Below are 25,389 nucleotides of genomic sequence, written 5' to 3' on the forward strand. Positions count from 1 at the left end.
TGCCATGCTATCACATCTCCGCCATGAAAATTCTCTTGACAAATCCCAAACCAAGCTCAAAACCTTTTTATTTCACGACGCATACCAAAACACAAGATAATGTTCTTTCTCCAACCGCAGCACACTATTCATAAGAACAGCTTCTAAGAAGCAACCCCCCTTTCCTTGCTGTTTTCCCCCTTCTCCTTGCACCTCCCCTTAATTCTATTTTACGATGTAATTCTTAATCTTCCCCTCCCTTTCGTATCTGTTTATATTAATGTCTTCGTCTCAGTTTTGCCCTACTTTTATTTTTAAATTTTATATTTTTAGCATTGTAAACCGATCAGATGCATGTCACATGGAACGCGCTTCCGGAGGATGTGATAGGCCAGAGCACATTACAGGGGTTCAAGGAAGGTTTGGATAGGTTCCTAAATAATAATAATAATAATTATAATAATAATAACTTTATTTTTCTATACCGCCATAGTCAGGCGACTTCTAGGCGGTTTACATTATAAGAAGGCTGGACATTCAGCGAATAGCAAAAATCTTAATACAATACGATATCATAGATCCACTTACAATACAATACAGTGAGTCTAAATACAATAACATATAAAAGTCTAAATATAATACCGTACAAGGAGTCTTAATGCAGTACGATAGTCTAAATGGGAAACTTACGTGTTAAATTGGAGATCTATGGGCAAAGAGTATCTGAGAGATTTAGGACATCCATAAGTTGGAGTTCTAAGGGTAGAGGAGATTGAGGATAAGGGGATTGAGGGGTACAGATAGAACTAGTGGTAGGTTATAGAAATAGTCAGAAACCACTTCACAGGTCACAGACCTGATGGGCCGCCATGGGAGCGGACCGCTGGGCGCGATGGACCTCTGGTCTGACCCAGTGGAGGCAACTTCTTATGTTCTTATGTCGATGGTCGGTATACCAAATTACTAAATCAACTTGAAACTTGACCCTCCATTGCCCCAGGTACAAAAACTTAGATTGTGAGCCCACTAGGGACAGAGGAAATACCTCCATATATATACAGTGCTGTGTACATCTAATAGTGCTATAGAAATGATTAATACACTCCTCCCTCCGTATTCACGGTTTCGATTATTTGCGCTTTTTCGCTTGCTGGCTCCTCCCTCCCAAATTACTTCAGAGAAATCGCTGATTCCCAGCAATGAACATAAGAATTGCCGCTGCTGGGTCAGACCAGTGGTCCATCTTGCCCAGCAGTACGCTCATGCAGCAGCCCCCAGGTCAAAGACCAGTGCTCTAAATGAGTCCAGCCTCACCTGCATATGTTCCAGTTTAGCAGGAACTTGTCCAACTTTGTCTTGAATTCCTGGAGGGTGTTTTCCCCTATAACAGCCTCCGGAAGAGCGTTCCAGTTTTCTACCACTCTCTGGGTGAAGAAGAACTTCCTTACGTTCGTACGGAATCTATCCTCTTTCAATTTCAGAGAGTGCCTTCTCGTTCTCCCTACCTTGGAGAGGGTGAACAACCTGTCCTTATCTACTAAGTCTATCCCCTTCAGTACCTTGAATGTTTCGATCATGTCCCCTCTCAATCTCCTCTGTTCGAGGGAGAAGAGGCCCAGTTTCTCTAATCTTTCACTGTACGGCAACTCCTCCAACCCCTTAACCATCTTAGTCGCTGTTCTCTGGACCCTTTCGAGTGGTACCGTGTCCTTCTTCATGTATGGTGACCAGTGCTGGACGCAGTATTCCAGGTGAGGGCTCAGCATGGCCCGGTACAGCAGCATGATAACCTTCTCCGATCTGTTCGTGATCCCCTTCTTAATCATTCCTAGCATTATGTTCACCCTTTTCACCTCCGCCGCACATTGTGCGGACGGCTTCAATGACTTGTCGATCAGAACTCCCAAGTCTCTTTCCTGGGAGGTCTCTGCAAGTACCGCCCCGGACATCCTGTTTTCGTGCATGAGATTTTTGTTACCGACATGCATCACTTTACACTTATCCACGTTGAACCTCATTTGCCATGTCGATGCCCATTTCTCGAGCTTGATTAAGTCACGTCGCAGATCTTCGCAATCCCCCTGTGTCTTCACTACTCTGAATAACTTCGTATCATCCGCAAATTTAATCACCTCGCTCGTCGTACCAATGTCCAGATCATTTATAAAGACGTTGAAGAGCACGGATCCAAGCACCGAGCCCTGCGGCACCCCACTGGTGACGCTCTTCCAGTCCGAGTATTGCACAGAGAAAATCGCTGATTCCCAGCAAGGCGTCCCCGTCATCTCTTCATCTTCCTCCTACCCTTGTACCGCATACTGAAGAAAACCAAAAAAAACCTCTGTGGAGTGATGATGTTCCTAAATGGACTTTCCATTGCAAATGCAAGCAGTGTCTCACTTCCGGCTCGCCACACAATTGTTTCCCACGTACTCACCTTTATAGGACCCCCAGGGACCCCTGAAGAAGACTTTTTGTCGAAACGCGGACCGTGTTGGGTCCTGTATCCCTAGTGGACTAGGTCCTTTAAGGCTCTTATGTGGATGATTTACTTTTATGTGGATGGAATTATTTTATGTGGATGATTTCAGTGTACCTTTGGAACTTTGACACAAATAAAGTCCATTTAGGAACATCGTCACTCCACAGAGTTTTTTTGGTTTTCTCTGGATTTTCTTCTTTGTGGATATTTTGGGGTCAATTCCTTTGTTTTCTGCTTTCACCTCCACTGCCTGAGGAGGGACCTGGTGCTCACTTATCTTCTTTTTCTCCTCCTGCACTGCATGCAGTACAAGCACTGGACGATGAGAAGGAAGACACCGACTGAGTAAGAGACAACACTGTGGGCTCCTTTTACTAAGCCGCATTAGGGCTTTAACTCGCGGAACAGCGTGCTAAATTGCCAAGCGCGCTAGCCCTTAACGCCAGCATTGAGTTGGCGTTAGTTGCAAAAGCGTAGCGCGCGGTGTGGCGCACGGTAATTTCCTGCGTGCGCTAAAAGCGCTAGCACACCTTAGTAAAAGGAGCCCTGTGTTATTCAAAAACTGCAATAAATACTGCACTGTTAATGTTTTCCATTAAAATCGCCAAAGGGGTCATTTTTGTTATTCATGGTTTCAACATAGTCACGAGTGTTTTTAATAGAAAACTGCGAATAACATACACAAAAGTTAGTCAGGGTTTTTCTGTATTCCCGGCTCTGTTAATCCCATAGCACCGCAAATAAGGAGGGAGAAGTGTAGTTGTAGATGCCCACTCAGACAACCTGACAGGTTTTTACGAGAAGAGTCAGTCTTCTGTGTCCTTGACAAAGAAACTGCGCGTCTTTGGCCTCTCTCTACTTTACATGACGCTTTCTCTATTTTTTGTTATGCTTATGTCTGCGGCAAAGTAATTTCTCAAACCAGCAGCTTTGTCTCTGATCCTCTCGGCATGTCTTTCAGATAGGGGCTGCTGACATCATCAGCCATTGGATTTGGGAGAAGGGAGGCAGGGATGGGCTCACTTGACTGCTTATCAAGATGTTTTAAATGGCTTTGCTGCTAGGGCACCTACTGGTACCTAACCTTTGGCATAATTTATAGAATATGGACCTCATTGCCTAGGAACAAAATCATGTTACATAGTGTAACTGGTATTTTGCTGTAAGAATCAGGTGTTATGTACGTAAGATGTGGGATTCGCACCTACATTTTACATGTGAGTCAAAAAAGTGGCATGAAAATGGGTGGATTAGGGGTGTTACTTTAAATTACGTGTGTAATTACAGGCCTCTGCAACTAAATTTAGGCACGAGCATTTGTACCACGTTTTCGCTGGTGCGAATGGCTGCACCTACATAAGAACATAAGAATAGCCTTATTGGGTCAGACCAATGGTCAACCTAGCCAGTATCCCGTCTTTGCGGAGGCCAATCCAAGTCACAAGCACCTGGCAAAATCCCAAATAGTAGCAGCGTTCCATGCTACCGACCCATGCTGCCATCCCCTGTCAACAGACTATGGACTTTTCCTCCAAGAACTTGTCCAAACCTTTTTTAAAACCAGCTACATTAAACTACTCTTACCATTTCCTCTGGCAAAGTATTCCAGAGCTTAACTATTCTCTGAGTGAAAAAATATTTCCTCCTATTGGTTTTAAAAGTATTTCCCTGTAACTTCATCGAGCGTCCCCTAGTCTTTGTAAATTTTGACGGAGTGAAAACTCGATCCACTTGTACCCGTTCTACTCCACTCAGGATTTTGTAGACTTCAATCCTATCTCCCCTCAGCTGTCTCTTTTCCAAGCTGAAGAGCCCTAACCGTTTTAGTCTTTCCTCACACGAGAGGAGTTCCATACCCTTTACCATTTTGATCGCTCTTCTTTGAACCTTTTCTAGCGCCACTATATCTTGAGATAAGGAGACCAGAATTGAACACAATACTCTAGATGAGGTCGCACCATGGAGCGATACAAAGGCATTATAATATAATTTTCTTGTTAACTATCCCTTTTTTAATAATTTCTTGCATCTTGTTTGCTTTTTTGGCTGCCACCGCACAGGCGGAAGGTTTGATAATATTGTCTACAATGACACCCAGATCCCTTTCTAGGGCGCTAACCCCCAAGATGAACCCTAGCATCCGGCAACTGTGATTTGGATTATTCTTCCCTGCCCTCTTCTCCCCTCTCTCACCTCCACATGCTCCTTCCCCACCCCCCTGCCGCGCTTGTGCTGCTTCCCTTCCCCCATACCTCTGTAAATTCCTAGCATGAGCAGCAACCCCCAACCTGCGTCGACTCTTCCTCTGACATCTCTTCCTAGGCGCGGGTCCTAGATGTGACATCAGAGAGCCCTGATGCCGGCATGGGCAGCAACCTCATACTGGGGAAGTAAAAAATGTATGGGGAAGGCAGCAAGGAGAGGAGCAGGGGGGAAGAGAGGAGGAGGAGGGCTGTCGCGCCCTTAGCAAGACTGTGCCCAGGGCAGACCGTCCCCCTTACTACGTCACTGATTATTATATATGTATATTATGTTTACACATATCCTAAATAATTCTAGCAAATAATGTATGATGTTCAAGATTGTAGTTAACCATGCTGATTTAGTATACTATATTTACAGAGGACGTGGTAAGAGTAGATAGCGTAGCTGGTTTTAAGAAATGTTTGGACAAATTCGTGGAGGAAAAGTCCATAGACTGTTATTGAGAAAAACATGGGGGAAGCCACTGCTTGCCCTGGATCGGTAGCATGGAATGTTGCTACTCTTTGGGATTCTAGAATCTTGTTACTCTCTGGGATTCCGGAATCTTGCTATTCTTTGAGATTCTGTATGGAATGTTGCTACTCATTGGGTTTTGGCCAGGTACCAGGGACCTGGATTGGCCACCGTGAGAACGGAGTACTGGGCTTGATGGACTATTGGTCTGACCCAGTAAGGCTATTCTTATGTTCTTAACCATTTCAACTAAGTATTGTGTATATACATGCATCCTAAAATAGCTCTAGCAACAGTACTATATTCACCTTATTTACTCTCATCCTAGATAATTCTAGTTATACTCTTTGTGCTATGATACGCCTATGATGTGCATGTGCAGATGTATACCTCTTCCCATGGACTATTCTGCGCATATGTCAGTGACTTTCTCCAATGACTGATTGGATGGAATTCCCATGGACCTCATTTGCATGAAGGGTTTATTGAGCATCACTTATTGTTTAGAAATTGGAAAATTTGGCAGCCAGTGCCGCCAGCAGCACCACTTTTCTCCATCACAGCAGGCAGCCCCCGCAACAACCCAGCGTCAGCGCTCACAAGGAGGGGTCCTTTCAGGCCCCATAAAGATCTCAGGGAGCCGCAGTTGCGTGGTCGATGGGGCGTGCCCAAAGGGGCAGGACACACCCCTTTTGAGCCCTTTCGGAATCAGCAAAGGACTGAGACTTAACCCTTCTACCATGGGTAAGAGGAAAGCAAAACTTCATTTTTTAACTCCAAGTTCGGGGCCAATGGATTGTTTTCTTTGGGCTCCGTCTTCACCAAGGATTGAAGAGCAGGTAACTTTAAGTATGCAGTCAACTTCCTTCTCCTCAGGAGGCCCTTCACCACCTCCCCAGCCGTTAACCTCTGTTGGAACTTAATATAACATAATATTGTGCTTATTGACCGGGCACGGTTTACAAAAGATTATAAAAATAAGCAAGTTACATAAAATAGGATGGTTAGTTAGTAGAGATACCCTCCAATGTTGAGGATGTAGCCTCTTCCTCACATCTTTAGATATAACTGGACCTAATATACTGGAGCAAATGAGTGGGGTGAAGACTAAAGGATTGACCCCTGTCTAGATGGTTACGGAGTCAACCCTTGATGGTCTTCCTAAGGACAAAAATTATCACTTTAAATGATATATGGCTAACTGTTAATAGAACTGAGTCTTCTTTACAAAACACAGTTTTGAAATTATGTCAGTTTTCCTCAGATGCAACAGTTAAAATGAATGAGCATGATGACCAAACAGCAGAGCTAGGAAACCAATTAGATAAATTGGATAAGTCTGTGGGTAATTTACAAAGTATGGCTCTATCTAATATTAAAGAGAGTGTTTTGTTTCATGCCAAAATTGAAAAAAAATGGAGAATTACATGAGAGTTAGGAATCTTTGTTTCTTGAATTTCCCAATTACGCACTTCCTATCCCCTTTGGAGCTAGTAAGAATGTATATGAGGGAGATTTTGCAATACTTTGAGGTGGATAATTTTAAACCTGATAACCTCTATTATGTTCCAAAGGCTTCTAGGGAGGAGGGAGGAGGGAGGAGGGAGGAGGAAGGGGAAATTGATAAACTAGTTTCTCCAGATAGTTTAGATCTTTCTCAGTTTCTTAAGTCATCTAAAGACACAATTACAAAACGTGCTACACTTTTGGTAGTTTTCAAAACAGAGAGAAACAAAACTATTTTGAAATTATACTTTACTAAAAAAAACAGGCTCTGTTATGTGGCCAACAAATTCTTATATTTCCTGATGTTTCTAAGCAGACCCAAATGAAGAGGAAGCAGTTCCTGGCCCTTAGGGCTAAGGCCTTAGCGGTGGGCGCGACCTTCGTCTTAAAATTTCCATGTAAATGCCTTATATCATAGGCAAATGATAAATATGTCTTTTTAGACCCAAGTGCAGTTAGAAGGTTTTCTAAAAGATAAACCAGTTCAAATAGTAGATTTCATTCTGTTTTGGAGTTTCATTTTCCAACTAGGGAGGATAACTGAAGAAATGTACAGATGTACAGATGCCACACTCTGCCTGCTTAGAAGTTAAAAATGTTTTTCCTATACTAACCTATTTTGCTAAGGGAAAGGTACTGCCGGCCAGATAATGTGGACTAGATCACTGAATGATTTTATGTTCTTCTTTGTAATTTTTATGTTGATGGTTATAATTGGATATTCCTGTGTTTGTTATATAATTTGTAGCAAATGAATAAATAATAAAAAAATAATGATAATAAATTGAAAAATTTACCAGCACTACAGCGACTCACAGGACTTTAACAGGGACTTTGAGCATCAGGCTCCGAGTCTGGTTTTTAGACAGGACACACAAACCCCGCGCTGCTCCTTGTGACCCTGGGCAAGTCACTTAATCCTTCATAGCCCCAGGTACGTTAGCTAGATTGTGAGCCCACCGGGACAGAGAGGGAAAATGCTTGAGTACCTGATTGTAAAACCGCTTAGATAACCTTGATAGGCGGTATATAAAATCCTAATAAACTAATAAACTTACTTTTGACCTCAGGCGACAGCATTATCTTCACAAGTTCCACTGCATGGGCAAAAGGCATTTCCATGATTGAGTTACAGGTAATGCGATTACTGGCCTCATGTTATAATTCATTCTTGCTATTCTACATATTCCTAATTGTATATTTAGGAGCAGGTGTACTATGCATGAGTCCTAAGTAGAAAACATTCTTTAATACAGTGGTCTCAAATTCGCGGCCCGCCAGGTACTATTTTGAGGCCCTCGGTATGTTTATCATAATCACAAAAGTAAAATAAAACAGTTTCTTGATCATATGTCTCTTTAGCTATAAATTACATTATTATTATTAAGACTTAGCCAAAAGGAAAGATTTATAAACTATAAAAAGTTTTACCTACATAGAAACATAGAATATGATGGCAGAAAAGGGCCGACGGCCCAACAAGTCTGCCCACTCAAGCACCCTCCCTCCCAACTAGTCTGCCTACTCAAGAACCCTTCTTCCCTGGAGTATCTATCGTTTGAGCATAACTCTGAAGTACTCCCACCTGTTTGTCCCATCGACTCTTGAAGTCGAGCACTCTACTGGCCTCGACCACCTGGTAGGGAAGATCATTCCATCAATCAATCACCCATTCGGTGAAGAAGTATTTCCTGGTGTCACCATGAAATCTTCCTCCCTTAAGTTTTAGTGGATGCCCTCTTGTCGCCGTGGGACCCTTTAGAAAAAAGATTTCCTCCTCCACTTTGATGTGACCCGTGATGTATTAAATGTTTCTGTCATGTCCCCCCTTTCTCTGCACTCCTCGAGAGAATATAAGCGCAGTCTGATCAGGCGTTCTTCATATGGGATGTCTTTAATTCCTGAGACCATCCTAGTGGCCATTCTCTGTATCGACTCCATTCTCTTCACATCCTTTTGATAATGTGGCCTCCAAAATTGGACACAGTACTCCAGGTGAGGTCTCACCATCGATCTGTATAACAGTAGTATGACTTCCGGCTTATAAAGCTCCTTCTGATGCAACCCAGCATTTGTCTGGCCTTTGCTGAAGCTTTCTTCACCTGATTAGCAGCTTTCATATCTTCCCAGATGAGAACTCCCAAGTCCCTTTCTGCAGTAGTTCTTGTTAAGTTTTCACCGTTCAAGGTGTATGTTTTGCATGGATTTCTGCTCCCAAGGTGCATTACTTTACATTTCTTGGCATTAAAGTTTAGTTGCCAAGTACTGGACCATTTTTCCAATACAAGCAGATCTTGCAGGTATTGCAAAAATGGTCATTTCTTTAATAAGACATTAACTATTTTTTCTGAGGTCTCTCCAAGTACCTACAAATCCCAAAGGTGGCCCTGCAATGGGTTCGAGTTTGAGACCACTGCTTTAATACATTTGGATATGGTCAAGTATTTAGTGTCAAAAATCCCAAATTTCTTCTCAATATTCATGTTAGCAAATTCTGCAACTCACTGTTCCATCACCCCCTGATTAAAACAGGATTCAGACGAGCTTCAGAGGGTCCATCATATGGAAATGCCACTCTGGCGGTGTAAAAGAGGAAAATATCCCCCAGGTGCCGATAAAGAGCTTTAACACAAACAGTGAACCCTCCTCTGTTCCTTTATTTGTGGAGGGGATGAGGGGTCAAGTACTGATTTTCGGTCTCCCTTTGCTGAACGCTATAGGACAGAAGAGCCCAAAGTTTCATGGATGGCGTGAATGAGAGTCAGGGGGAAAGGCGCTAAAAGTACATGAAAACATATTACAACAAAAGGAAATAAATTCCCGTGAAATGTTCATTTTTTTTCTTGATTACCACAAACAACCAATAATTCAGACCCAGGTCTGGTTTGAATAAGACTGAAATGGTGAACTAACCTTTTTCTTTTTCTTTTCAAGCCGAAAGAAAGGAAGGGAATTGATATCCCAATTTTCTGTGAGACAATGAAAGCAGTTTACATGAACCACTCTTAATATATGAGGGGACTATTTTTAAAGGCATTAATCTGTATGAGAATTACCCTCAATGCAGCTAAAAGGATATGAAAGGGACAGAGCTGGCCCAGTCATTACACAAGAGGTAGGTGGTCACCTAGGGTGGCGATTTCTTTGGGGCAACTAAGAGCAGCTGCAATCAAAGCAAAATAATAGGTCCTGACAGTCAAACTCAAGGACAATCAGCACACATTTTAATCTGCATATTTAAAGGATGTCTGCGTGATCATCATGTTTGCTGAGGTTAGAGAACGACACGGGGACAAATTTTTCACCGTCCCCGCGGGAACTCATTTTCCTGTCCCGTCCCGGCGAGTTCTTTTCCTGCCCCTGCCCCATTCCTGCAAGCTCCGTCTTCATCTTGTGCTGTTAAGGCAGAGCTTACAGGAATGGGGCAGGAAAAGAATTTGCCGGGACGTGTCATTCTCTAGTTGAGTTTATCAAAAATCTTGGTGAGGGCTGCAGAATAGGGAGCCTGAAAGGAGATTAAGGAGGGTGTAAGGCCCAGGGTGCCCTCTACCCTCGCGTTTGTTTCTCACCTGTAATCCTTTTGATCCACCTGCTCTTAGGATTAATTCTTGTGTTTTCTGACCCCATTCGTTGTCTCTTCTTACCTATACTTGTCCCCGCTATCTCTTTCTGATGAATGAAGTTCAAGTTCTACTTTCCTTATATATATATATATATTTTTTAATGAAATAGTAAACTGCTTTTGATGTATTCACAAAAGACGATAACATAAACCATAATCTTTCCGCGCATAGAATAAATATTTGGCTCATTTCTGGGTTAATACGACAGAACTGTTTAATGTGCCTTAACTTAACACATAGAAACATAGAAAGTTGACGGCAGATAAGGGCTACAGCCCATCAAGTCTGCCCACACTATTTACCCACCCTCTTAAGTCTACTGACCCCCTAAGTATAATTGTAATTATACTGTCACTCTACTGACCTGCTTATTCAAGTCCATACTCTAGTGACCCTATCCCTTGGCATGACCCTCCTAGGGATCCCACATAGGTTTCCCATTTGTTCTTGAAGTCTGGGATGCTGTGTGCCTCGACCACCTGCACTGGAAGCTTGTTCCAATGCTCAATCACGCTCTCCGTGAAGAAGTACTTCCTGGCGTCTCCACGAAACTTCCCTCCCCTGAGTTTGAGCGGATGTCCTCTTGTAAGTTCATATGTTACAGTGCCTTAAATCAATGTAGTGTGCATTAACCTTCTTAAGGAGTCCTTGAATCAAACGTGCCCTTACAAAAATGTGTAGCCCTAGTACGTACCTTGTTCCGCCACTCACGCAGTTTTAGCTGCATTCAGAGAAAGCTCCAAGGCCGATTAGTCAGTAGAGAAAATATATAAGCTGGCTGATATTCAAAATGATCTAACTGGCAGCTGACCGATTAAATTGCTCGTCTGGGCTATTTGCTAATTTTCAGTTGCACTTAAACGGTTATTGCTGCTGAAAATTAGCGGTTAGTGCGTAAGAGAAAACTGGCCCCCCAAAAAATTATTTGGGGGGGGAGGGGGGAGCAGAGGCAGCACTTGACTGGTTAAGTGTTGATATTCAGAACTTAAATGCATAAATGCATAAATAAATGCATAAATGCATAAATGCATAAATAGGATCTCATAAAACACAGACCTATCTTTATGTGATAACCCATAGCTACTTAAGGTCTGAATATTGTTTGCCGGCTCTGCAGAAACCAGATATTCAACGCTGAAGCCTGGACATGGCCCGACATTGAATATCCAGGAATAATGCTGTGGTCAGCAAAATGCTCACCGGAGGTGGTTGAATATTGACCCCTATGTAGTATTTTCAACTGTGTTGGGCCATTTAAATAAGCTATGTTAATTATTTAATGCATTTAACTACCCCATTAAACACCTATGGGAGAATTCTATACATGGCACCCAACGCAATGCGCTGAAAAGTTCTGCACCAAGCACCAATTTGATAAAGGTCGCTTAGCACTAAATACCCTTTACAGAACAGCCCTTTGGATTCAAGGAGTTATGCTATCGGTTGTGGGTGACAGGTCAAAAGCGCGCAAGACAATCGCGTGCGGACAAAATCGCGCAGACAACTCAGCGCTAAGACAATGGCACTCACAGACAATTGCGCTAAAGACAATTGGGCGCCACTATATCTCTGCGCAAGACAATTGAGCGCAGCGACAACTCAGCGCCAGACAATTTAGCGCAAGATAACTCAGCGCAATGACAATTCAGCGCATTCAGCGCGCCACTAGAGGCCGCTTGCCAATCAAAGGACACGTGCACGTACAGCACGTTAACACGTCATGTTACACATGATCACGTCATCGCGTGTCCAGTATGATTCCCTTGACTCTTTGCGTTTTCAATATAAGTCACGTGAATGCATTTTCGTTACTATGGTTACGTTACCTCATTATATATATTCTCCGAACAGCATTTAAATAGAAGTCACGTGAATGCATTGTCGTTACTATGGTTACGTTTCCACATTCTATATGTCCTCCGAACAGCCCGCCTTCCTTTCGCTGCCTGACCGTGTCCGTTATAGGTAAAGATCTGGTTTTGCTAGTACTTAATCTGTAACGAATATTTGTCTTGCGCGGATTTTTCTCGCTTCTGGTGAGAGCGAACGTACTTCCACATTTCTTCATTTACAGGTATGTTTATATTTCCGGTTCACGCGCAAGAAAAGGGAGGGTATGATCATAAAACTCAGTGTTGTGTCTTGCGTGCGCGCAGTTGTCTATGAACTATGAACTGTTTATATAGGGTATGTTGATATTTATATTTCCGGTTCACGCGCAAGAAAAGGGAGGGTATGATCATAAAACTCAGCGTTGTGTCTTGCGTGCGCGCAGTTGTCTATGAACTATGAACTGTTTATATTGGGTATGTTGATATTTATATTTCCGGTTCACGCGCAAGAAAAGGGAGGGTATGATCATAAAACTCAGCGTTGTGTCTTGCGTGCGCGCAGTTGTCTATGAACTATGAACTGTTTATATTGGGTATGTTGATATTTATATTTCCGGTTCACGCGCAAGAAAAGGGAGGGTATGGATCATAAAACTCAGCGCAATTGATTATGAAGTTTATATAGGATATGTTGATATTTACATTTCCGGTTCTCACGCGCGCGCCAACCGTGTTTGTAAATGTCGCTACCTTTGCAAGCGATACCAGATGAGTTGTCTGCGCGGTTTTGTCCGCGCGCGATTGTCTTGCGCGCAATTGTCTATGAACCCGGTTGTGTGCCATTGGTTATGCACCTGCTGAAACCTGGTGTAAATGCTGACATGCGACCAATGGCAGTTGAGCATGTAACGTAAACTAGTGGCCATGCCAGAAATGCATGATAATAACCATCGCTCCCTGCTAGCTGCACAGAAGCCATCCCCCAAGTGCCAGGGTTGCCCCTACTAGAGAATGACACAGGGACAAATTTTCTCCATCCCCGCAGGGACTCAATTTCCCAGTGCATTTTGTTGCTGTCCCTGCCCCATTCCTGTAAGCTCCGCGTTAACCATACAAGCCTCAAACACTTATGATTTTGAAGTGTTTGAGACTTGTGCAGATGAGGACGGAGCTAGCACGGCTTCGTAAAAGGAGCCCATAGTGTGTGATTTTGCAGCGGATGTTCACATGAATGGAGTTTGGCAGATCAGAACGGCGTGAGAAAATGCACGCATAGATTACTGAATGTAAACGCAGTCATTCGCCCTGGGTATTGGTTTGGTGAAAGTGATCAAGCCTAAATGAAGGGATATTATTGCCCACTTATGATAGTATTTTATAAACCAAAGTGGGTACCTACTTTTCTTTATAAAATAGGCTTGAAGGAGACACTTTTTTGCCACTTATGTTAAGCACCCAGTTCTAAAATTACCCTCCGAGCAGATACAAATGTTTGTGAAGACTTTGTACCCAAGACAAGTTGAAAAATGAAAGTATTTGACTAGTTTTTCTTGGCTACAAGGTAAAAAGTGGACATGGACGTTGTCCCAGTGCACAGTTTGAAAATTGCCCACAATATGCAACATTTCCATGGACCAAAGATACTAAAGGGGTTTCCCACAGATGAAAAATGGTAAAACCCTTAGGTCAGTGGTTCTCAACCCTGTCCTGGGGAACCCCTCCCCCCTCAGCCAGTCAGGTTTTCAAGATATCCCTAATGAATATGCATGAGAGAGATTTGCATATAATGGAAGTGACAGGTATGCAAATCTCTCTCATACATATTCATTAGGGATATCTTGAAAACCCGACTGACTGGGGGCTCCCCAGGACAGGGTTGAGAACCACTGCCTTAAGTCATCTAACCCAATTATCTTTTGGCTTGCGCATTTCAAAATGATCATTCTTTTTAAGGCCAGCCTAGTCACCGAAGCACGATTTTTGGGCACAGCCATATAGGTACTTTCATTTGAGCATCTGCAGAAGGGAGGAGCACCGCTGCTAGTCCGAACCATTGCTGCCAGGAGCACTGTATCTTTGCCAACCTAGGTAGCCCCTGGCTCAGATCAAGAGCGGACTTACAAATCCAGCACCAATATAGTGGTGCCCAAAAGGCAACCACCAAACAATAGCACCCAAACGTCATGCTCCCCTTGGTGGCTCAGTGGCAAGTGCCATGCATTTAATTCCTGGGTCAAGATTCTGCTCCTTGTGCCAGCCAAGTCAGAGGAAGCTTCAAAACGGCTCTTGGGGGCAGAATTAGCCATTGTTCAACAGTGACATCTGGTGGCGTTTAGCCAGGCTTTGGAGGAAGTTGCTGTCTGTGGCTCCCAGCTGAGAATTGTTGTTGTAATGGCTGACCTAGGTTAGGTGAAGGGTATTATAAAAACTTGAGAGGGGGGGGGGGGGGGGGGGAGAATCACTGTGTAAATCAAGGCTCATGTGGCCAAAGGAGCTGGAAGGAAACTCTTGGGACAATTATTATTATTTTTTAACCAGTTATTTGAATGATTTAAATTTCACAAAAAGAAAACAATGGATCACTTGGAAATTTATTATACAGCAACCACAGATTTTTTTTTTAATGGACTGCTGTCCTTGCGGTGTTTGACATTCCCTAAACTTCTCTTGGAGCTAACAGCCTCCCCTCGTGTCATCCAGCCCTCAGAGTGAACAGCTTCTGGTGCCTGGTGGCTTCACAATGCACCGATTCTACTGGATCAGCAAAGCATAGCAGTGAGTGGCTGAACAGCCCTCGTCTTCAAGTCCCCGTACGAGCCTCAAATACGAAGCAGCATCACTAGAAGCATAGCAGTGCGACCTAAATGTGGCTTTTGTTAGCCCACATGGAGCCACGGGATTGCGTTTTTTGGCAACTTGAAATTTCATTTCTTGCTTGTAGAAACTATCTGCGAAACGAAGATAGAACATGTCTTCACAAAGGAACAAAACACATTGTTGCACCAAAATCTGGCTTTCTAACCAAAGCAAAAGAAAACAGGGGCACAGAAGTTCTACAAAGGACAATTCGGACACAGATATGAGGAAAGGCTAAAGCGACTAGGGCTTTCCCCATAACTTTTTTACTTCTCCGGCATGAGCAGCGTGCCCACATCGGTGCTGGCTCGCCCACTGACGTCACTTCCAAGGGGCGGGTCCTGGACGTGACGTCAGGGAGAGTGACGATGCCGAGGCGGACAGCAACCTCGCGCCGGGGAAGTAAAAAAGGTACGGGGGAAGGCAAGGGGCACGCATGCATGGCAAGGAAAAGAGCAGAAGGGGTGCCACACCCTTAGGAAGACTGTGCCTGGGGTAGAGGTCTGCACGGGAACGGGGATCGCGGGAATCCCCCCTAACCCACGGGACTCCCACGGGGACCCCCTCTGGCCCATGGGATTCCCATGGGGATGGAAGGCTTTGGAAGCAGGGTTCGTCCATATAATATAATGGACACGTCAGCCTTAGTAAAAGAGGGGGGTTTATAAGTTAATTATCTGAACAGAAAACAAAAAAAGGGTTCCACCAAAGAGATTCCACAAGGAAAACACAAAGCAGCACAAACACAAAAGAAACTTTGGAATTGATGATCCTGTCAGAAGTAATTGCCGCTTTTTATGGGGACGGGCGGGGATGGAGGTAATTCCTTGCGGGGACGGGTGGGGACAGAGAGGATCCTGACAGGGACAGGTGGGGACGGACAGGGTCCTGGCAGGGACAGGTGGGGACAGAGAGGATCCTCGCGGGGACGGGTGGGGACGGAGAGGATCCTGACAGGGATGGAGAGGATCCTCGTGGGGACGGGCGGGGATGGGTGGGATTTCTGTCCCCGTGCAACTCTCTAGCCCGGGGCAGATCACTCCCCCTTCCCTCCCCCTTACTAGGTCACTGGGAAGATATGATAGAGGTCTATAAAATCTTGAATGGAGTAGAATAGGTAAATGGAGACACAATTATTCACACTGTCAAAAAGTACAGACACTAGAGGACACTCCATGAAGTTACATACCGTGTTTCCCTGAAAATAAGCCCTAGCTTGATTTTCAGGGTAGGTCTTAATATATGCCCTACCCCCCAAAATAAGCCCTAGTCGTAGACGGTTGCACCCTTCCCCCGAACTGCCCCCTGCCTCTGCTGTGCAGCCGAACCCCCGCTGACCCTCCATCCTTCCCTCTCAACTGATCCACGCCGACCGCGACCATAAATACCTTCCGGCAGAGGAGTGTCGGAGCAGCAGCACTCACAGCCTGCTTCGCAGCCTTCTGTGTGCCGCGTTACTGATGATGTCATCAGTACACAGAAGGCCCTGGCAAGAAGGCCACGAAGCAGGCTGTGAGTGCTGCTGGCCGACGCTCCTCTGCCGGAAGGTATTTATAGTCGCGGTCGGCGGGGATTGGTTGGGCAGGAAGATGGAGGGTCAGCGGGGGTTCGGCTGCATGGTGGGGGTGGCGGCAGGTGCTCAAGGGTTCTGCTGCACAACGGCTGGGAAGGATGGAAGCTGGGCAAGGGTTCTGCTGCACAGGGGGATGGGAGGGATGGAGGGATAGAAAGATGCTGCAGAGGAAAGGCACAAGGGGTTAGATGATAGGGGAGGAAAGATGTTGCACATGTGGGGGAGAGAAAGGACAGAGGAAGAAATGGGGTGAAGGAGCAGAAGGGAGAGATGATCACGTACATGAAAAAAATAAGCCATACCCTAGTGCCTTTTTTGAGCCCCAAATGAATTTAAGACACTGTCTTGTTTTTGGTGAAACACGGTAGTAGCACATTTAAAACAAATAGAAAATTTTTCTACTCAACCTACAGTATAGTTAAGCTCTAGAATTCATTGCCAGAGCAAGTGGTAACTGGGTTTAAGAAATGTTCATGAATCGTTATTAAGACGGAACTAGGGAATGCCACTTTTTGGGACAATGCCTGGCCTGGCCACTGCTGTTATCAGGATACTGAGTTACATAGGAGTAGATCAACCCTTCTGTGTGTATCCTAATACAGAACCTAACTCTATTACCGTGTTTCCCCCAAAATAAGACCTAGCCCGAAAATAAGTCCTAGCATGATTTCAGGGTAGGTTTTAATACAAGCCCCACCCCAAAAATAAGCCCTAGTCGCTGGCAGCAGCTCTTCCCGCCACGCCACCCCCTGTCACGCAGCCAAACCCCAGCTGACACTTCCATCTCTCCCTCCCATTAGAACGCTGCTGACCGCAAGACCGATATACCTTGCAAAAGGCAGCGTCGGCAAAAATCTAATCAGGCTGCTACGTGGCCTTCTTCCTCCCGGGCATTCCGTGTGCTGTGTTGCTGATGACATCATAAGTGATGTGGCAGAGGAACACCCGGGAGGGAGAAGGCCGCGAAGCAGCCTGATTAGATTTTTGCCAATGCTGCCGTTTGCAAGGTATATCGGTCTCGGGGTCGGCGGTGTTCTAATAGAGGGAAAGATGGAAGTGTCAGCGGGGGTTCGGCTGTGCAAGGGGGGATATAAAGATGCTGCACCCCCCCGTGGGAGATTGAAGCTGTGCAAGGGTTATGCTGCACAAGGGATGGGATGGGAGGGAGGGCGGGCAGGCACAAGCGGATGGGTAAGAGGGGAGAGAAAGAAAAGAGGAAGAATTGGGGTGGAGGATAGGAAGGATGATAATTGTACATGAAAAAAAGAAGACCTACCCCGAAAATAAGACCTGGTGTATTTTTGGGGCCCAAAATTAATATAAGACAGTGTCTTATTTTCGGAGAAACACGGTAAATACATTCTGGAACATCGCTAATGCCTTATCCTACCTCCTCAGTTGTTTGGAAAGTTATTAGGGCTAGAATGTCTACTATGGGTTGTATCACTATCATCCTTTTCTGGAGATCTGGAGTCATCAATGAGATGGAGGTGCACCTTCAGGAATTTACTTTCTTGTCTTTCTTCAGAAGGAGAGAGAAAGAAAGAAAGATTCTGAAGGCAAATTTCATAAGCAATTTACCCAGAAAGGGCGTTATTTGCAAATCGCCCACCCTTTGTCCAATGAACTTTTGCATACACCAGAAAGGGGCATTTTTAGGGTTAAATTTAGGTGGGAAGAGAAAAATAATGCCACAGCTTACATTTTCATGGCAAAAGTATCCATTGGAAAATCAAGGGCAAATGTTGATGGACAATGTGTCCCTTCAGCAATGTTTAAATACAATGTGTGTGTATGTGGAGGGAGGGGGGGGGGTCAATAAATAAGTTGAATTTATATTCAATATAAATATAACATCAGAACAGTAAAAATGCATTTTATTCATTGATTCCATGTGCGCAATAGGAAAGCCAACAGAAAAATCTCTGGTGAAAATGCACAGAATGAGTCCCTTTCACCTACAGTTCTGTGTCCAAAATGGCACTCGGCTTCTCCAGGATCAGCTTCCTCCTCTGAATACCATCCAGAATCTTTTTTCGAGGCCCTAGTGGAATGTTGATACTTTTGAGATCATTGTCTGAACAGAGCATTAGAGCCGCCAGGTCAATCTTTTCCTTTTTTAGCACTGAAATAAACTCAAACATGTGGAGTGAGGCCAGAAAGGCCTCCAGGGGGCTGGTGTCTGGTCCGTCATCATCATCCAGCCCCAGCTCCACCTCCTCCCAGGGCAGCTCTTCCCTGTTTCTCTCCTGCAGGCTATTGGCACTGCCGATGCTGTCATTGAGACTTGGCGAGCGCTGCAGACGGCTTCGCAGATTGACACTCATCCTAGCTCGGTCACTTTCAGTCAACACACTAACATCATCCTGTCCAATCCCAAAGAGTCCGCCACTGACATAGTTCCTCCGGAACACCATTGTGCCCAGTCCAGGCCGGTTGAACAAGGAATCGTGCCCAGAGTCCGTACTGACTTCAGAGTGGGCCGAGTCTATGTGTAAACCTGGGTCACTTATGGCACGAGAGATTGTGTCTTCTTCTGTCAGAAACATGTCCCTCACATTGCGTCGCGTTCGCTCCTTTGGGCTAGCGTGAGTGCCCTGTTTCACAAACATAACATCATTTCCCAGCTGAAGACCCGACAAGGACCTAACGCTTTTCCTCCCATCCTCATAGATTTTAAATGTCCCATCCACTTGCTTCTTTTTCTCTAGCTTCTTCTGAATTTTGGTTTTACCTTTGGCAGTGCCATGAATGGTGGCTTGGGAATATGGCAGAGACGTGGCAATGGACATGTGGTGTAGCTTTCTGCTGATGGTGCTGCTGGCATAACTGGAGAAGCTCATGGTGTCTGAGTTGTCGGATATTTCCTTCCTGTACCTCTTCTCCATTCGCTGGTGGTGTTTCTTCTGCATCTTGACACAATCCTTGATCCTCTTCTCGGCATCTCTAAAAGCCTTGTCCTTCAGCTTGCTCACCAGCTTTGGATTGAGGCTGCTCTGCTTGGCAGCAATTGAGTCCAGGTAACGCACGCACTCCATGTGGCCCTTCATGGCAGCCATGTCCAGTGGAGTGTGGTAGTCATTGTCCAGACACCAGATGTTGGCCCCAAAAGACACAAGGAAGGAGAGGCAATTCAGATGACCATTAGCCGCTGAAAGGTGGAGAGGTGTGTTTCCCCAGATGTCACATTTGTCTGGATCACCCCTAAAATAGTATTGAAAACAAGTGGTTACTACACAGAAAATTTTGATTGGCTTATACATAGGAGTGTTATAAGGGAGTGCTGAAAGATTCTCAGCCCATCTGACCAGCTTCCTAAATTCTGAGCATTACTTTGCCACTGTAGCTGAAAAGAGTGTTATCTTATCTCGTTAAGTGCCAATTTGCAGAAATGAAATTCTTTGTTTTGGCATTGTTTCAGATCATTGATTGAACCCTATCCATGTCATTCTCTTTTTGGTTGGTTTGAGAAATTTTCAGCACCCCCTTGTACATGTATATATAAACTACAGAGCTACCTTATGAAGTTCAATGTCCAATGACACCACTATAACATCATAGAGCTATGATTTTATAATTAATGGTGCAATAATTTAGTGACTCAAATGCATTTCATTAATGTGAAGGACAGTCATGGATATGGTTGACCAAATCTTGCCCTCACCAACTTCTTAGGTTTACAGTGCTATACATATGCTTTTTCTCTCTTTCTCTGTGCTTGCCACTGTTGGAAATACCTTTAGGTTGTTTTAATAGGTCAATTTCTTTTTTTTCTTTCGTTTTCTACCCCATCCTCAAACATAATATAAAGTTAACAGGTTACAATTTGCCATAGTTACGTTGAAAGATTTTTCAATACAAGTTTTTATCCTAATGTGGCACATATCAAGGATCTTGTATCAGTATACATTTCTATCGGTCATGGGTGGGGGAGTTAGGTGAAGAGGTATGTTTCTATTTCTTTCCTAAAGTTGAGGAGTCCTTCAAGGGATCTAATCTGTGGGGGTAGTTGATTCCAGTGGGTTGGTATGAAGTGGGAGTAAGAAGGTCATGTGGTGGTTTGCAGCTGAAGGGCACAACCAGGGGGTGTTTTGAGGAGTATTTCATCCTGGGAGAAGAGGGACCTGTTTGGTACGTACGGAGGACGTTTGGTCATCATGTAGCCCGGCGCCAGGTCATGCAAGGGTTTGAACGCTAGCAACAGGCCCTTGAAGACATAACGTTTGGCTATGAACAGCCAGTGAGCCGACGATAGAGTCTGGGAGACAGTGTCGCAGGGACGAAGGTTTTTTTAGAAGTCTGATTGACGTGTTTTGTACTTGCTGGAGACGTCATATGTTCTTTGCCGTAAGATTGTTGAATAGCGCGTTGCAGTAGTCCATGCGGGAGAGGACTAAGGCTTAGAGTAGTTCGGTAAAGACACACTTAGCAAAGTAGTTCCTTATTTTTCGGAGTTGACGCAGGTGGAAGATATCACCTGAGATTAACCTGGCAGTTCTCTTTCTCCTTTGGACTCACATGTCCAGAGATTTTTTTCACCTGTTCATTTACCCCCTCCCAATTTAGTATAGTTATTGTAATGACCGTCCTTGGTTAGGAACTATGCAACAGAATATCTTCCAAAATTCTGCAATCATGAGTCCTACCAGTGGCGTAGTAAGTGAGGGCAGGGGGGCAGACTGCCCCGGGTGCCATCTCGGTGGGGGTGCTGGCACCTCTCTGTCCCCTCCCCCATATTTTTTTTTTGCCTGAAGCCCCTCTGAAATCACTTCTGGGTCGCGGGGCCAGGAAGTGATGTCGAGAGAATGTCAATGCTGGTGCAAGCAGAACATCACGTCATGCATAATGAGACTTCATGCCTGGTCCCTCTCTGTACAGATGAAATTAAATGAATCAAAAACAAAATTACCCTGGCTCGGCCCAAAATTAGTTCACCTGCCCACCCTCTTCACACTACCCACAGGCCCTGCTCTGCACCTTGAGTTCTCAAGCAAGGTCCTCGGCATCACTATTGATTCCTCCCTCTCCTTCAGCGATCACCTGAATTTCCTGGCAAAATCATGTTTTTTCAGCCTCCACATGCTGAGGAGAGTTAGATCCTATTTTCACCAAAAACATTTCACCGTCCTTGTTCAATCCATCATCCTATCCAAACTCGATTACTGTAATGCCATTTATTTATGCCTAACAAAAAAAAGTCTTCGCAGACTCCAGCTTATCCAGAATACTGCAGCCAAACTGATTTTTGCTAAACGCAAATTTGATCACGTCTCCCCACTACTTACCAATCTTCACTGGCTCCCAGTACTCTCCAGAATTCATTTCAAATGCTCCTGCCTGGCGTTCAAGATCATTCACGGCATCCTTCCGCCCCTAATCCCCCTATCTTCCTCGCCCTGACGCCTGCTACCACCAGATCGGCCCACAGACATAAACTATCCTTCCCCTCTCTACACGGCATCCTCCACGCAGGAAAACTGGGAAGATCCCTCCTCTCCAAAATCACGGGCCTTTGGAACGATCTCACTATCCCGCTGCGGAACCTGGGCTCCCTCCAACTATTCCGAAAACAACTGAAAACCTGGCTTTTCTCTAACATATAACATCTCTTCCTCTGTTTCATCCCCTCTTTATATATCCCCTAGTAAATCTTTCCCCTCTCTCTTCCTATATTTTTAGCTTTGTAAACCGTGTTGAGCTCCACTCCCGTGGAGATGATGCGGAATATAAACTTAAGGTTTAGTTTAGTTTAGACCAGAGAAGCTGCTCACGCTGGTGAAGATTTATGCATTTAAAGGATCAAGGCGATTTACAAAGATCAAGGTTAACAATTAGACAATAAACTTTCCAGTATACAGAGAACACAGTGGGTATGCAGATGAAGGAAAGGCAGACTACAGTAGATGTCAATGCCATTAACAGAACAGAAAACAGCCTGCTAGTAGAGATTAGCAAGGAAAAAAAAAATGGCTGCTCCAGATCTTCGCTGAGTTAAGGGAGTTGGTGTTGGATCAGTCATTGGTGCTTATCATAATACAGTAGACTTTCTGTTAACTGGAACTCAAACAACCAGAAAAAAAAATCAAAGAAACACTGTAATACTTTAAATATAAATGAAAATAAAATCAATTTCTAGCGGAAATTTAAATGGAAACTTGGTTCGTCACACCTGAGTAAGCCCACGCTTTGCCTAACACATGTCCGGTAATTTGTTTGGAACAGTTTATGGTATGGTATAGTATGGGGTATAGGTAGTTAGGCCTATTTTTAATAGTAACTCTCAAGCAACAAGAAACTACATTTATCCAGCATCAATCCCCATGGATGTCAGTTAACTTAGAGTCTACTTGTACATATGTTTTTAGCTTCCTGACCACTAGATGTCACCATTGCATGATGGCAATGACTCCCTCAATCCCAGGACTGTGAGCATAGGCTCTTCATCATCTCCAGCCCCAGCCCAATTGAAAAGCAGAAGACTTCAGGTAGGAAATTGACCCCCAGATTTTTCCATATGGAGTGTGCAGTACTCAACATGGAAAACCTAAGGCACATATGACTTAAATGTGCCACAAAAAACAATGCATACAAAGCCTTAAAGGACGTCAGGACAAAACATTGGTGTCTGGGAGCCAGAGAAACTCAACCACTGGTTCACAATCAACTGCAATTTTTTTCATTGATAAATTTAAAGGAGCATTTAAAAAGCTTCCTAATATAGATGCCTTCTTTCTATAACTCGGAATTCTTTCTCTGTTTCAGTAAAGGCAGATCTGAACTAACTTTTTCCCCCACCCTTTTGTGCTATCCTTAATTGTGTTCTTTTCTGACAATATTGTATTACACCCTCTGTCCTCTTGTTTCCTGTTCGTCTCTCGGTCTCATCCATCTCTTGGCTTTTGTCAATTATTTTCATTTTGTTCCCCTTATTTTTAACTGTATTGTATATCGCCTAGAATGTTGATAGATGATTAATCAAACTTTTAATAGACCTTGAAACCTTAAAACAAACAATTTGCAAATAACTTCCTTGTAGGTGATGGAAGAATCAACGTGGATTCCCAGTTTCATCTAAATACATCCTTAGGAGTTTTACAACGCAGCCAAAAGGATTGGCGAAACATGAATCTTTGTATGGGAAGAGCGTATAAGAGTAAAAAGAGATGCCGATGAGAAAATTGCACTGGAGGGTTTTACTCTGTTTCCAGCATTACCAGATAAATCATACCGTTGTGCTTGTGGCAGGCTTTTTTCATTTTGAGAGTTTTTGAAAGTTTTTATGTATGATAACCTACTGGCCACCAGAGCAGCGAAACTGGACCGACAGCTCACCAATCTGCTGACTTCGACCACAGACTACAAAACCTTCAAAAAAGAAACAAAAACCTTACTCTTCAAAAAATACATAAAACCAATATAACACAACCAAACAGGCTCTGAACTCCTCTTACAATTACCAACTTACTCCTTAACAAATTAGAAAATGCTCAAACGGGGAGACACAGGATTTGAGGTGTATTTACCTGCTGGATTGATATTTGCTCAGGGCTGCAGCGCTTCCATAATATCTGAAGCCGGAGGTCGGGCAGCTGAATCCCTGCAGGCACCTGTGGAGACAGACGCCTGACGTCACGCGGGTCCTTTCTCCGTGGTTGAAAGGGACGTCGCGACTGCGGCGCGTGGCCGCAGGGCGTGGCCAAAGGGGTGTGCCCTAAGGGGCACGTCTTGCCCCTTGGGAGCCCCTTGGAGACACTGGGAGAAACGGGAGAATCGTATGTACTTTTAATTACAATATGGGAAAAAGAAAAGGGAAATCAAAAGTATCTACGCCTATTTTGTCAGGTCTCATAGATAGACATTTAGTTCCATCCAGTGCCTTCAGCCATAGCCAAGGAGCGAGCTCACTCTCAGGAGCATCTCTTAGTCCCCCAGGTAGAACTCCACCACCTCCACCAGGTATTCCTGGTGATTTGGAGCCAAATCCGGGCTCCATTTTTCGGTCAGAGGGAGTCTCTGAGCAACAGACATCACCCTTACTATCTTATGGGGTGATGCCGAAAGCCTTATCTTTTCAAGATGAGGCTTTTGCTCCTAGAGAACCCATGGTTGAACCTCAGGAAGTTACTTTGAAAGATTTATGGTTAATTAATACTCGAATGGAGGGGTTATTAAACTCGATGGTCACACAGAATGTAAAATTTTCACAGGATGTGATTGATAAGTTTGTTAATGTTGATTCAAACTTAAAGATTATAGAAAAATCAATTAGAACAACAGAGTCCCAAATGCTTACTTTACAAGCAGTCTCCTCAACAGCTGTTAAGGATTTTCATATTACTCATTTGAAATTTGAAAAAATGGAGAACTTGCAGAGAGCAAAAAATCTACGTCTAGTCAATTTCCCCAAAACTCATTTGATATCTCCTGAAATACTGGTTAAGAAATATTTTAAGGAAGTATTGGGGATGGCCGACATAGAAAATTTGCCTCTAACAAATTTATATTATATTCCTCAGAAGAAAAAAGTTTCCATAGAACCGAGTATAGATCAGTTGGAACAGATTGATTTTGATTTAACTGGTTTCTTAGAGGACTCACAGGATATAATCCAAACTAGATCTACACTCTTAATAACATGTACGAGAGAGATAGATAAATCCTTAATAATGAAAGCATATTTTCAAAATAAACAAACTAAATTTTGTGGAGACAATGTATTAATATTTCCAGATGTGGCCCAAGCAACACAATTAAGAAGGAAATCTTTTTTGGTTTTGAAATCTAGGGTATTAGCTTTGGGTGCCACATTCTATTTAAAGT

General features: G+C 44.0%; 1 protein-coding gene across 3 annotated transcripts in view; it reads right to left on the reverse strand.

Annotated features, from left to right (window-relative positions):
* Nucleotides 1–14,630: 14,630 nt before the first annotated feature.
* Nucleotides 14,631–25,389, reverse strand: part of USH1G (USH1 protein network component sans) — a 49,247-nt gene continuing 38,488 nt past the window's right edge. Inside the window, exons 2-3 of one of the 3 annotated variants that reach the window (XM_033959876.1) lie at nt 18,528–19,773; nt 14,631–15,088 (exon numbers count right to left, since the gene is read on the reverse strand). In XM_033959876.1, the coding sequence (XP_033815767.1) occupies nt 18,528–19,773 (1,246 nt within the window). In that variant the 3' untranslated portion in view covers nt 14,631–15,088. Of the gene's footprint in view, nt 15,089–18,429; nt 19,774–25,389 lie in introns of those variants that run through there. The other 2 variants (XM_033959874.1, XM_033959875.1) reach the window with 2 other exon arrangements.

The sequence above is a fragment of the Geotrypetes seraphini genome, chromosome 10 (genome assembly GCF_902459505.1).
Source record: "Geotrypetes seraphini chromosome 10, aGeoSer1.1, whole genome shotgun sequence".
Lineage (NCBI taxonomy): Eukaryota > Metazoa > Chordata > Amphibia > Gymnophiona > Dermophiidae > Geotrypetes > Geotrypetes seraphini.